Consider the following 14,987-nt stretch of genomic DNA (forward strand, 5'->3'; position numbering starts at 1 on the left):
TTAAATTTTTAGTCGATTTTGCTTTAGTTGGTAAAAGTCGAAAATCGATTTAGACAAAATCGAAACATCGAAAAGTCAAAGGCAAAAATCGAAAAGTCGACTTTTGTGCTCGACTACGTATCCCTAGCCGAAGTTACCCAAAAATTATATTAAGAAAGGACCTTTCCGATAATAGCCCACCCCATTAAGACCCTTTTTGATATCGAATTTATTATTTAACGTCGGGACGGCGCGTACGCCATTCCCGGCTACCAAAAATTACACGCACGAGTTATTCACATTAGGAATAATCGCGGAGGTCAACTCAGCCGAAAGTGCAATGGCCAAGCCTCACTCCGGGGGAACCGCCTTCATGATCACGGTAACCCCTACGCCAGGTAAGTATGCTTTGCTCAGCCATCGATGAACCACTTAGGCAGCATGTATCGGTAAGTGAATGAGAATTCATTTATATGATAAAGGATATTGCAGTGCCCAATATACAATGAAAGAACACATTCGAAAGAAAGGCATATGAACTGAAGTGAAAAATGGATGTAGTTTAATACAGGGTTAAATTGTGTGTTGTGAGGTTAGGTAGAAAAAAATACTCAAACCACCACTATAGAGTTGAATGCAATTGCCTGAATGAGTGTGTATCGAAGGGAAATGCATTGTACTTTCTTTGTTTGCTTTCTAAACATTCAACACATTGTGTATCCGTAACTAGTGGTGGTACTTAAACCAACTAAAAAGGAGGAAGTCTTTAACGAAGTTCGAGTTTTTATCCCTTGAGATTTTTATTTGGAAATTAGTCTTTCAGTGTTTTGTCTGCATCGAATATTTTAGTTTTCATATGAAATATTTCTCATTCACATCATAACGGCTGTCGAAGAAGTAGTTAACCAATGGCTGAGCAAAGCATACTTACCTGGCGTAGGGGTTACCGTGATCATGAAGGCGGTTCCCCCGGAGTGAGGCTTGGCCATTGCACTTTCGGCTGAGTTGACCTCCGCGATTATTCCTAATGTGAATAACTCGTGCGTGTAATTTTTGGTAGCCGGGAATGGCGTACGCGCCGTCCCGACATTTAATAATACATTTCAAAATTGTAGGGTCGTACCTAATTTAATGCACTCCGTACAAAAATACTCACCTTCTCACCATTAGAGGGTTTTTTGTACCTAAATACGCAAGGATTTTATTTGCATCTATGCCAATTTAATGCGGTAAATTGTACACCAAAGTCCCTATTTACCATTCGATTTGCTCCAAATTTAGCATAGCGTTATATATATATATAACCATATACTTGGTAAATGTTGACTAATTCTAATACCTTCCAACATAATGACCAGAATCAAATTATTTGGTATAGCCAAGTCTATCTGTTGAAATGACGGTGGAGCTCTTAATATTTCAGACAGAGTTTTGAAAATTTGCGCATACATTGGTAGTAGTCCTACGATGGAAATGGGATGTATCGGTCGTGTATCGTTTTGGTGTAGCCCCCATAAAGCGGTACATGTAAAATTTTCAGTATTTTGCATATATTTTTTAAACGAATAGACTGTTATTTGGTATTCTCGTTGTGTAGCAAATTGTCCTACAAATTGGTCCAAATGAAGGGCGACCTCCCAAATTAAGGGTGACCTTCCAAATTTCGTATTTTGGTGAGTTTGAACGTGAGTGTAATTTTATATATTGGATTCTCATTCGGAAGTTTGGGAGAAGCCCTCATATAACGTCACGTCCATTATTAGGTATTTTAGAAAGTTTGGGAACGTTTGGCAACTAAATTCGCTGGAATTGTATATTTTGGATTCACATTGGCTATCTGTCCCATGTAACAGTACCTCCTAAAAAATAGGTAATTTGATGTGTTTGGGCACGCAAATTATCTGTAATTTTATATATTTTTTTTATTGGGTAGGAACAAAAATTATCAATTGGCCCATGTAGACTCCATATGACAATCCCGCCCTTTTTCTTTATTTTGAAATTTTTGGCACGTTTTTCAGTCGTATTATCTCAAATTTTATATTTTGAGGTTCTCATTGGGTGTCAAATCTTCATTAAAAAATAGGTCAATATCGGTCCAAAGAATAGCCTCCATTTTCGGTATTTTCAATGCATATCCGTATTTTCCAACAGATGTGGCTGTTGCCATATAGGGTTCTTGAAGCTGGCACACATGTACAGAAAATTATATATATAGGCCTATGTTTTGACAATTGTCTCATTTAAAGGTTGCACCACATTGCTAGTATTTTGAAGGATATAATCGCTTTTTCCCATTGAATTTGTTGTAATTTGGCATTCCAAGATATTGGAGAGTAAAACACATTTTTGTGTTTTATTGGTCCAAGTTTTGATATCGTCCCCACAAAAACTGCCCCATTTTCGGTATTCTTAAGTTTATATGGCTATAATTTGGCATATCGATTCCTGGTGAAGAAAATACTTATTTCAATAAATTAATTGACATATCGTTAGCTAAAATGCATCGACATATCGTTTGTATTTTAGCTAACGATATATAGGTTAATGTTTTAAAATCATCTGCATACAAATGTCCCGCATAATTTTCGGTATGTGGAAGTTCCTTCCGTTACGTTTTTATTTTGTATAGAATATATTGCACATGTCAAAAGATATTCTGTCAATCGAAGACCTACAAATATTCAAAAGAACTTTATTAGATCGATCATAAATACCAAAACTCGATATTCTGCCTATGATAGATGCTAGAAGTGATTTAAATCATTACAAGGCAAATCTAGATTATTGACCTTTGTGTGTGTATGTTTTTTTATGATTCGGCTTTATTCTACCACAATATAATATTTTAACACCTTCAAAAGTTGTAAATTCTTTAAAATTAGTTTTTATATTAGAATCGATGCTAAGGTTTTCAAATTATTGGTAATTATTGATATCATGGACAACAACTTGACATTAAAAATTTATATGGAAAAGAATCACTGGGTCATTGTTATAAAAAAAACGAATAAGAAGACGACTACGATACTGAAAATTCGTACTTGAAACTTCTTAAAAAAAAGACGACGACGATATTTTCTCATCTTCTTCTATATTTTTTAGCAATATTTTTTATTATTCTATTCATTCAATATGAAAGCAAAAAAAAAAAAAATAAATAAATAAATATTGAAGAAGAAACCCTACCGAAACTGATTAATTATGAATTTGTTATTTTTTTGTGATTTGTCTTTGTAACCGTTTTATGATTTTAAATGAAGCTCGAAATCGTTGACGCCGGTCATAACAAACTGTGTTTTGTTGTTGCTGCTATTTCACATGCTCGATTAAAGCTGATGCTGGCCACTGAAAGTGTTTAGATTTCAGCCGTTGAAGAAGAAGAAGCAGCAGCATGCATGCCGGTTTGTATATGTAGATATTGTGGGTCTAACGTTCCGATGGGTTTTCGTTTCATGTTGCTTTGCTTTCAATCTCGTTTAATTATGTTAATTTTTCTTTTTTTCGGACTATTAAACTACTAGAGACTAAGAGAGATAGCAATAGAGCAGTTATATTCCATCAAAGGTCAAGTTCATTTCCGTGTTATCATCAATGCTAGCCAGGCCATTGTGCCTTTAGAAACAGTTAAGAAACTAGTCACGACAATAAATCGATGGATGGACCTACGTGAACCTAAACAGCAAGTTCACAACACAGAAATCACAATAAAAACAAATATTAGATTAATGTATTTTGTTGTTTCCGTAATTTTATTCGGACCAATATTTATGATCGATTTATTATAAACTTTTTGATATCAGGTGGGACAGGTTTTAACGGTTTGGACTACAAACCCAGTAAAAAATATTAGATACAGGTTTTATATATTTGGAGCCTGAATGAGCCTTCAAACTTTATGAAATATTCCTTTAATAAATCCACGCCTTGATGGACTTTGAAAAAATATTCCTTTAATAAATCCACGCCTTGATGGACTTTGAAAAAATATTCCTTTAATAAATCCACGCCTTGATGGACTTTGAAAAAATATTCCTTTAATAAATCCACGCCTTGATGGGCTTTGAAAAAATATTCCTTTAATAAATCCACGCCTTGATGGGCTTTGAAAAAATATTCCTTTAATAAATCCACGCCTTGATGGGCTTTGAAAAAATATTCCTTTAATAAATCCACGCCTTGATGGGCTTTGAAAAAATATTCCTTTAATAAATCCAAGCCTTGATGGGCTTTGAAAAAATATTCCTTTAATAAATCCACGCCTTGATGGGCTTTGAAAAAATATTCCTTTAATAAATCCACGCCTTGATGGGCTTTGAAAAAATATTCCTTTAATAAATCCACGCCTTGATGGGCTTTGAAAAAATATTCCTTTAATAAATCCACGCCTTGATGGGCTTTGAAAAAATATTCCTTTAATAAATCCACGCCTTGATGGTGTTGGACATATAAGTATTTTATCGCTACTATTGGTGATGTCGTTCTCTTGAATGAAAGGCAGTTGTTTTCTCTTTGGCGTCTTTATTGAGAGTGATCTTCTTTTTCTACTTCACTACGCACGAAACCTCTCTTCAACACATGAACTAGGTACAACACATGTGCGTGCAATTACTCTTCTAATTACTTATTAATGACCTTATGTGTGTGTGTTGCCAGAACGTAACACATACGTATGCATATTTCCAATACTCCTCCTCAACACACATACATAGGTACCACTATAAACTCATTACCACATATTTATTACCTGACTTACATCTATACACATAGTATAATCTTATTCTAATATAAGTCTAATTGTCTCCTCCTGGATGGTGTCTCATCATTGCTCTTACAATGGCTCGGCTCTGGTTGGCTTACATCTTCTTCGAAACACATTCGAGATTCGTTCTTTATTGTGGTCTGCTCTTTTCACTGGATTCTCCCTAATCGTTTTATTATGACATCGTAAACTCATTACGTTTGGTATTTTGTTTGGCAGAAACACATTCTGATTCGATTCAGTAAACAAAAACAAATTATTGACCCTTTTCGCTGACAGTACCACTTCTCCTTGTTTGTTTAGGATCGTCGCTTCTCTTGCGCCAAATTTTACGACGTCTCTCTCCGCTACTTTGCCAACCGCAATAAAATTCGTCTGCAGATTTGGGACAAACAACACATTTCTCAGCTCTATTTTTCCGTTGCTAATTACCACTTTCCCTCTCCCTCTTGCAACAATACTTTTATTGCCTGCAAGGGTAATCTGCTCTCGGTGATCCTCATATGTCGTAAACAAATTACGATCACAGCATAAATGAGATGATGCACCGCTGTCTAGACACCAGATGTTTTTCTTCAAATTCTTATTGTCCATCGCTGCCAAAATCGTAAACGCATGCTCACTGGGATTTTCCTCTGTACTTGAATCTACCTGAGCACTCGGACATTGTGCTGCGTAGTGACCTCTACCGTTGCAATTATAGCACCTGAATCCTTTCCTCTGCGTACTCGATGAACCTCGACTCTCACTGTTGTTTTCTCTTCTTCTTATTCTCGCGTGGGAATTCTTTCCGTCTTTCTTCTTGTTGTTGTGAGCCATAAAAACCTTTTCTGAACGATCATCGCGCGTACCTTCTGATGATTTTCTGCGTTCGCTTTCTTCTGCCAATTTTACTTTCAATGCACTCAGCTTTGGCAACTCATCTCTGGACTCCAACGCAACAACGAAGTTCTCATATGAGATAGGTAGACTGGCGAGTACCATGATGACCAACAAATCCTCACCAAGCTCTATTCCTGCATCGGCCAATTTCTCTACAACGGATGTAAATTCGCATATATACTCTAGGATATTATGGCATTCGTCCATTTTCATCGCCAACAACTGCTTAAACAAGGACACTTTCCTCACTGGTCCCTTTGGTCGATGAATATCCTCTAAATTCTTCCACGCTTCTCGTGCCGTTTTACACGCTCTGATGTAGGATAGCTGCACGGATGTGACACTAAGCACAATTGAAGCCATTGCCTTCTCATCTCTCTTCTTCCATACGGCATCTTTTTTCTCATTCTCTGCCTCCTCCACGACATCCCATAACTCTTGATGAATCAACACCGATTTCATCTGCATCCTCCAGGAATCGTAATTGTTTTCGGACAATTTCTCAATACTGTACAAAGAACTCATCTTTGTAATGACACACAGTCTGGCGAGATTTCCTGGGTATTTATATTCTTCACTGGACACTTTCCAAACTCACTCACACAGAGATTTCTTCAGAGTTTCCTGGGTCTTACTTTTCCTTCAGAGTGTCCTGGGCATTCACTTATTGCTCATTCAGAGTCCTCCTGGGCCCATAACCTGTTGGACATATAATATTTTATCGCTACTATTGGTGATGTCGTTCTCTTGAATGAAAGGCAGTTGTTTTCTCTTTGGCGTCTTTATTGAGAGTGATCTTCTTTTTCTACTTCACTGTGCACGAAACCTCCCTTCAACACATGAAGTAGGTACAACACATGTGCGTGCAATTACTCTTCTAATTACTTATTAATGACCTTATGTGTGTGTGTTGCCAGAACGTAACACATACGTATGCATATTTCCAATAGATGGGCTTTGAAAAAATATTCCTTTAATAAATCCACGCCTTGATGGGCTTTGAAAAAATATTCCTTTAATAAATCCACGCCTTGATGGGCTTTGAAAAAATATTCCTTTAATAAATCCACGCCTTGATGGGCTTTGAAAAAATATTTGTTTAATAAATCCACGCCTTGAAAATTTCTGGAATTTGAAAAATATTCCCTAAAAGTTCCATATTTTAGATTCCCGAACTGGTCACGTATAAAACTATATCGATTATTATCGCGAACATTTAATAGTTTAATGGTGGAAAATTATTTCAAAATATTTAATTAACACTTAGAACATAAAACGAGAACTATTTTAAGATCGTATTCACGTATCGTCGTGTCTATATGTTTATCACCAGCGTACAATCGGACAACAATTACGCCGCTATCAAAACTATTCCTATTTTGTATTCTTCACTCCAATTCAGATGTACGACGACATTCTGATACATTAATTAAAAAGTAAATTATTTTTATAAGAACGAACAGAACAGCCTATGCTTCTAGAATAAACAAAACAAAAAATATAGAAAACGGAGCTATAAATAAATCAAATCTAAACAACATGTCAATTGTCTTTGTTGGTAACATTCAATTTTAATTATTTTATTGAAAATCTTAATTTTTGTTGTTGTAGGCGACAATAAAATTGCCAAAAAATAAATGTTTTACAACGAAATTAAACAAGAAATAATTTTTTAAGCTATGTACCCATGTGTTTTTATACCCTACACAACTATGTTGTCAGGGTATTATAGCTTTGTGCAGCCCCAAGAGTTTGTAACGCCGCGAAATATTGGTCCTAGACCCACCTTTAAGTATACCGACTAGTTGAGTCGATCTAGACATGTCTGTCAGGCCACAGTTAAGGACCAATCCTCACCAAATTTTGCATGGAGGATGGGTTCGGCCCAATGAAGACCCCTATTGTTTTTGGTAAAGATCTTAATTTTTGTCGGTTTTTCTGGTCGCTACAGAGGCCGCAGTTATGGTCCGAACATCGTGAAATTTTACATGGAGAAGAGGATCGTGCCAAATAATAAATATGTCTGTTTTGATAAAGAGCAGACAATATTTAGCGCATCAAATTGACCCTGACTTTTTTGTGAAAAATTACAAAATTTTTATTCTGGGGCGTATACATATACCCGAGAAGTTGATAGTGTATCCAAGAGGAGTTGTTGACCTTCAAATTGATACCAAACTTATGGCTGCATGTACTTTGATGTGGGAGTTATACGTAATTAGGTAAAGGTGACTAAGTGCATAGTATTACTATTACTCCATTAGAGGACGGAAATGTCGCGCTGATAGCTTTGAAATTGTACAGGAACTTCCGATTATGGTCAAGGACGGCGACTATAGTTTTCAGTGAAGTTGAGATTTAATTCAGGGAACCGAAAACTTTAATTTTGTCAGATTTTTTAGTTGCTTTAGAATCAATTATTATATGCAGAATATCACATATTTTACAAGGTGAAGGGGATCTGCGGCTGGTTAGATGATGATCGGTCAATATTCCGAGGGTCAAATCAACCAAAACCTAAAGTGACAATTTTTTTTATTTTGCGGCGTAAAAATTCACTTCAAGAAAAAAGAATTGGAAAATATGTCAGGGTTAGAAAGTGAAGTTGTTGATCTATAATCGGTTAAAAGTGTGCAAATACCTCGAAATATTGCCCAGGCTCAAAATATAGAACCGCAGAAAGTTTGATTTTCGTGGTAGTTGTGTAGGGTATCATATGGTCGGCCTCGTCCGACTATACTGCTCCGCTCACTGGTTTAAGTATAGCAAGGTCGGATTTTTAATAATTGTTTTAAGACTTAGCGAGGCGTGGATTTATTAAATAATATTTTTCTAAGGCCCATCATTTATTAAAAAGTATTTTTCCGACATATTTTTTCGAAGGACGTGAATTTATTAAAACATATTTCTTCAAAAGCCTATCAATGCGTGCATTTTTTAAGAATATTTTTTTCAAGGCCTGGATTTTTTAAAGAACACTTTTTCCAAGGCCATCAAGGCTTGGATTTATTAAGTAACATTTTTTCTATGGCGCAGCAAGGCGTGGATTTTTTAATGAATACTTTTTCTAAGGCCCAGCAAGGCATGGATTTTTAGTGAATATGTTTTCTAAGGCCCAGCAAAGCGCCGATTTTTTAAAGAATATCTTTTCTAAGGCCCAGCAAGACTTGGATTTTTTAATGAATATTTTTTCTAAAGCCCAGCAAGGCGTGGATTTTTAATGAATATTTTTTCTAAGGCCCAGCAAGGCTTGGATTTATTAAATAAAAATTTTTCTAAGGCCCAGAAAGGCGTGGATTTTTTAATGAATTTTTTTTTCTAAGGCCCAGCAAGGCATGTATTTTTAGTGAATATTTTTTCTAAGGCACAGCAAGGCTTAGATTTTTTAAAGAATATTTTTTGTAAGGCATTCAAATTTTTTGCTTGCTTCCCTAAATGTTTTTAATTGCTTCCTAAATTCATAAAAATTATCTGAGTTGACATCCGGCTACTGTTTACATTATCTTTTAAATGTTACAAGGTTTTTTTCTTTTAAATTTACAAATGTAATAAAATAAGTAATTTTCACAAAGCTAATGACCTTGAAAAAATAATTTATTTTGATTTTGAGAGCAGCCATTTAACTTCGAAGTTAAATTAGTTTGTGCATTTATGACACCCTAATCTAAGTATTTTAAATATTTAATTGTAATTGAAAAATGTAGTTTTGCAGTTAGTTCTCAACAATGGCATTAATTTAATTCCCAAAAAATAAAATATTTTTTAAGATTTTGTAAATGTTTTGTTTGTGGGCAACACTAAATCCGGTTTGTTCGAATTTCAGAATTCATTGCGTTTTACTCATCACATGGGATTTGGTATTGGTGGCGTCTCAAAGTGATTTTCCATCTAAGCCCAAGAACTGTGAACAAGTTTAAACAAACTTGTAAACTTCCTGTTTGTTTGAGAGGTTAATGATTTTGTGGTTGAAATATCTATTCAAAGAACTGGTTTTAAAGAACTAATAAAATAATTTTATATTCTTTTATTAGACATGACTTTAAATATGATGTTTTGTGTTACGATTTCAGATAGAACCTTTGATAAAATCAAAACAAACTCTGTTAATAAATTAACAGCTATTATGAAATACTAAACTGTCACAAGTTATTATGTGCCCAAAGTTTAAAATTTTTGCAAAGTCATTCAATCCAAATCCAAAATCTATTTAGAAATAAAAAAACGCTCAACAGAACCCATCCGACTCTCGTATTTGCAATAAAATTTAATCTAAGTTCGTATCTCATAAAACGTAAATAAAATGACACGTTTAGTCTAAAAAATTTTGAATGACAATTTGAAATAATTTTGGTTTTTTAAGTTTAAGTAACAGAACTAGTTCATAGTTTTTTCTTAACAATATTAAGTATTCTCTTTAAGAAACATAACAACACCAACTAATCATTTATATGCATCATGTGTCTAATAAATGCATATTTAGAAAGGGAAAATGTGCTAAAATTTATATTATTATTCAATATTTTGGCAAGGAACATGATCTATGCATTTTTGGAAAGAAACGTCAAATCAAAACTAGTTTCATGGGATGTTCTAGTTGTTCCCGACTAGTAGAAAAATATTGAAGACTAGCACGTGTTTAATAGAATTGAAATAATTTCAGGGACAACAAGGAATTTTTGTTGATAAGAATTAAAGCAGAACATGATTAGGGCTTCGAAAAAAATTAAAAAATACATTCCTAGAAAAAATATTCTATATAAAATACAGACCTAAAAAAATATTCTTTAAAAAATATAGGCCTAGAAAAAATATTCTTTAAAAAATACATGCCTAAAAAAAATATTCTTTAAAAAATATAGGTCTAGAAAAAATATTGTTCAAAAAATACAGGTCTAGAAAAAAATATTCTTTAAAAATCCACGCCTTGCTGGGCCTTAGAAAAAATATTCTTAAAAAATCCACGCCTTGTTGGGCCTTAGAAAAAATATTCTTTAAAAAATCCACGCCTTTCTGGGCCTTAGAAAAAATATTCTTTAAAAAATCCACGCCTTCCTGGGCCTTAGAAAAAATATTCTTTTAAAAATCCACGCCTTGCTGGGCCTTAGAAAAAATATTCTTTAAAAAATCCATGCCTTGCTGGGCCTTAGAAAAAATATTCTTTAAAAAATCCATGCCTTGCTGGGCCTTAGAAAAAATATTCTTTAAAAAATCCACGCCTTGCTGGGCCTTAGAAAAAATTTTCTTTAAAAAATCCACGCCTTGCTGGGCCTTAGAAAAAATATTCTTTAAAAAATCCACGCCTTGCTGGGCCTTAGAAACAATATTCTTTAAAAAATCCACGCCTTGCTGGGCCTTAGAAACAATATTCTTTAAAAAATCCACGCCTTGCTGGGCATACAAAAAATATTCTTTAAAAAATCCACGCCTTGCTGGGCCTTAGAAAAAATTTTCTTTAAAAAATCCACGCCTTGCTGGGCCTTAGAAAACATATTATAAAAAATCCACGCCTTTGGGCAAAAAATACTTTAAAAAATCCACGCCTTGCTGGGCCTTAGAAAAAAAAAAAATCCCCGCCTTGCTGGGCCTTAGAAAAAATATTCTTTAAAAAATCCACGCCTTGCTGGGCCTTAGAAAAAATGTTCTTTAAAAAATCCACGCCTTGCTGGGCCTTAGAAAAAATATTTTTTATAAAATCCACGCCTTGCTGGGCCTTAGAAAAAATATTTTTTAAAAAATCCACGCCTTGCTGGGCCTTAGAAAAAATATTCTTTAAAAAATCCACGCCTTAATGGGCCTTAGAAAAATATTCTATTAAAATCCACGACTTGATGGGCCTTGAAAAATATTCTATAAAAAATCCACACCTTTATGGCCTTAAAAAATATTCTATAAAAAATCAACGCCTTCATGAGCCTTGGAAAAATAGTATTTAAACATTGAGGCGTTGATGGGCCTTAGAAAAATATTGTTTACTAGCATATGCCCGCAACTTCGTTAGCGAATGTAGGAAATATTAAAACATTTATTAACATATTATATCATTTTCACAGCATACTGCATATGTCAGAAAAAAAAAACAATCCACACATTAATATCGACCATAAATTAAATTTGAGTACCATTTAGTACCAAATTTCTCCCAAATCCAAATTTTCCATTTAGCACACATTATTTCCATAAGCACCCTCTTCAACCATTCAACAAAACTTCATGCATACCCCAATCCTACACCCCCAACCATGATTCCAAATTCTAATTTCAGGATTCCAACTCTATTGGTTCACCCACAATTTAAATTGTACCAACTTTTGTAAACAGTAGTACCAATTCCAAAACTTCCTATATACCCCAATCCTACACCCCCACAGTGATCCTAAATCCAAGTTTCAAGATTGTAACTCTATCGGTTCAGCCACAATTCAAATTGTACCAAATTTTGTACACAGTAGTACTTATTTCCAAAACCTCCTTCCTACCCCAAACCTCTATTGGTTTACCCACAATTTAAATTGTACCAAATTTAGTACACAGTAGTACGAATTTCAAAAACTTCCTACATACCCCAATCCTATACCCCCACAGTGATTCTAAATCCAAGTTTCAGGATTCACCCCCAATTCAAATTGTACCAAATTTTGTACACAGTAGTACCAATTCCGAAACTTCCTATATACCCCAATACTACACCCCCCTCAGCGATCCTGACTCCAAATTTCATGATTCTAGCTCTATTGGTTCACCTAAAATTCAAATTGTACCAAATTTAGTACCATTTAGTACCCATAGATCCTGATTCCAAATTTCATGATTCTAGCTCTATTGGTTCACCTAAAATTCAAATTGTACCAAATTTAGTACCATTTAGTACCAATAAGTATTAATTTGTTAAACTGAATCCTGAGCCTAATCCTACATCCCTACAATGATCCTAACTCCAAATTTCATTGTTCCAGCTCTATCGGTGCACCCAAATCCAAATTGCACCAATTACATTTTACACATAAGTAAAAAAATCCAAAACGACGTACATATCCCAATCCTACACTCCGACGGTAATGTTCCATTCAATTTTCAGGATTCCAGCTCGATTTGTACCTCCAAATCAAATTTGTACCAAATATAATACAATATAGTACTTTTCGTACATATGAGTACACAATCTCCTCATATCGACCCTACTTCTCAACCATAATTTGGTTTCCAAATTTCAAGTTTTTAGCTCAAACCATTCACATGCTACGAAATTGTACCAAATTTAGTACTTTTCGGATACTTATAGTTCGAATTTCCAAAAAGCCCTTTGCTACAGCTATTCTACACTCCATCAGCGACCCTCAATCCAAATTTTTTGTTCGCCAAATACAAATGATACCATATTTAGTACTATTTAGTACTTTTTGTATCGTTCTAGTACGAATTTCCAAAAACCCAGCCTTATCTGTCACCTTTGGACCAAGACCCTCACCAAAAATCGTTAAATCAGTCAGTCAATCACTTTACGCTTTTATTAGTAGGTATAGATTAAATTGAGGCCTGGATGGGCCTTTAAAAAAATTCTTTAAAAAATTCACGCTTTGATGGGCCTGCAGACAGTTTGATTTCATGGTCGGAGAAATAGTCTAGTCTAGTCCATGATCTATTTTTTCCTTAGTTCTTTTGGTTAAATAATTTATTTTTTATTTAAGCAACAAATAAAAAAGCTCGTTTTCTATTTGTCTAGCGAGTGACCCAGACATATTAAACTTCAAAACTGTTTGGCTAAATGGTAATTTAAAATATTCACAATTACTGATTTGAAATACAAGACCCTCACCACTATCATCAGACACATTGAGAATACTTCGCTAAAGAAACGCTGTAAATTCGAGTGTGGCAATGCCGTCACATCCGGAGCCGGTTTCTTGACATCAAACATTTATGATTTACGACGTCGACGATGACGGCGCAACCTATGCTCATGAGAGTAGTGGTTGTGCGCATGCGTACTGCCCAACTTCAATGGGCAGACCTCGACAACAGCAGAGCTAGACGTAGCTGCGGCAGCATCACCTCCAACGAAATTCACAAAATTCGCCCAAGAAAACAAAAAAACGTTGGTTACCATTGAAAATGTTCGAATACTTCTTTTAAATTTTTATGCAATCGCTGAGCGGTGGTTAGTTGACAATCGGCCAGCATAAGCGAAACAACGCAACTTCGTGCTTGTTTCGTTGGAGAAAAAGAGCGCGCGCAAAAAAGTAACGAATAGCATTGATTTGAAAATAATAAAAGAAACCGAAAACTGTGAATGTGAAAAAAATAAATAAAAAATTGAATTAAAAAAAAAAAACAAAATCAGAACGAAATTTTATAAAAAAATATTTTTGAAAAAAAAACCAAAAGAAAAATAAACAAACATGTCTTCTCGCGTCATTAGCTCTTTGATGGCTGAGAGTTTTTTGCTCTCAAAAACCGTTAAATATATTTCCGGCTATTCGCCCATAACTGTATTCCTAGTCGCTGCCATTTTAATTATTACCGTGGTCTATAATCGGCGCCGCGCCCGTTTGGTGCGTCTCATTGAAAAAATACCCGGACCAAAAGCAATGCCCCTGCTGGGTAATGCCGTGGAGATGAGTGTCGATCATGATGGTAAATATCGAAGAGTGAATGTTGATTTATTTGAGAAGTATAAGAAAAAAAAAACAAAATGAAAAAATGGAGAAGAAGAAGAAGAAGAGAAAAACACTTTAATTGTGACCCCATTACGAATTTATTTTGATTTGTATGTTTTGCCACCGAAAAATCGAAAGTGTCGAAGAGATGTTTCTTAAGTTTGATTGTGACGTTATCAAAAGTTTTTTGACCCTACCCTACCGCAATAGTTTTTTTCGTGCCAAAGGGAATACAAAATTATTCGTTCAAGTTGCTCGATTAAATAATCTCTCTCTATTTTTTCACATTTTGATTGCGGTGGAACTGAGGTGTAAACTATTTTAACCCTGAATTTATCCCATATGTTTGGTGTGATTGTTATGATTTTTCACTCCCCTACCCCCGGGCTTCATCGATTTGTGTGCTTGCATTGAACCGTGCAGCAATAAATGAAAGTGTTAATTAATTACTCAAATCTGTATCAATCGGTTATTTTTCGATTTGTAATACAAGAACAACAACAACAAGAAGAAATTGCTATAAATCTTTATTACTACACAACATGATGATTATTTTCTATTTGAAAATTTATAAACAAAAATAATCGTAGAAATAGATTTGTTGGTATTTTTTATTGATTGAAGCCAATGTTTTTTATTAAAAAAAAAATTCAAATTATTTTCAAAAGTTCTGAAAATTAGAAGAATTTCACTAAATTTTAGTGAAAATT

General features: G+C 34.5%; 1 protein-coding gene and 2 non-coding genes across 3 annotated transcripts in view; 2 read left to right on the forward strand and 1 right to left on the reverse strand.

The window, feature by feature from the left end:
- Positions 1–220: 220 nt before the first annotated feature.
- On the reverse strand, positions 221–385 carry LOC133337152 (U1 spliceosomal RNA). Its single transcript, XR_009754574.1, has one exon. It is a non-coding gene; the product is annotated as a U1 spliceosomal RNA (small nuclear RNA).
- Positions 386–902: 517 nt separating this feature from the next.
- LOC133337153 (U1 spliceosomal RNA) lies at positions 903–1,067 on the forward strand. The gene has a single exon (XR_009754575.1). It is a non-coding gene; the product is annotated as a U1 spliceosomal RNA (small nuclear RNA).
- Positions 1,068–14,006: 12,939 nt separating this feature from the next.
- The window catches only part of LOC133337150 (cytochrome P450 4c3-like), a 43,162-nt gene continuing 42,181 nt past the window's right edge, over positions 14,007–14,987 (forward strand). Inside the window, exon 1 of the mRNA XM_061545409.1 lies at positions 14,007–14,254. Coding sequence (XP_061401393.1) covers positions 14,020–14,254 — 235 coding nt within the window. The 5' untranslated portion in view covers positions 14,007–14,019. The remainder of the gene's footprint in view (positions 14,255–14,987) is intronic.

This window comes from Musca vetustissima, unplaced genomic scaffold, assembly GCF_032173495.1.
Source record: "Musca vetustissima isolate MV318-11 ecotype Yass unplaced genomic scaffold, APGP_CSIRO_Mvet_v1 utg11901, whole genome shotgun sequence".
NCBI classification, from domain to species: Eukaryota; Metazoa; Arthropoda; class Insecta; order Diptera; family Muscidae; genus Musca; species Musca vetustissima.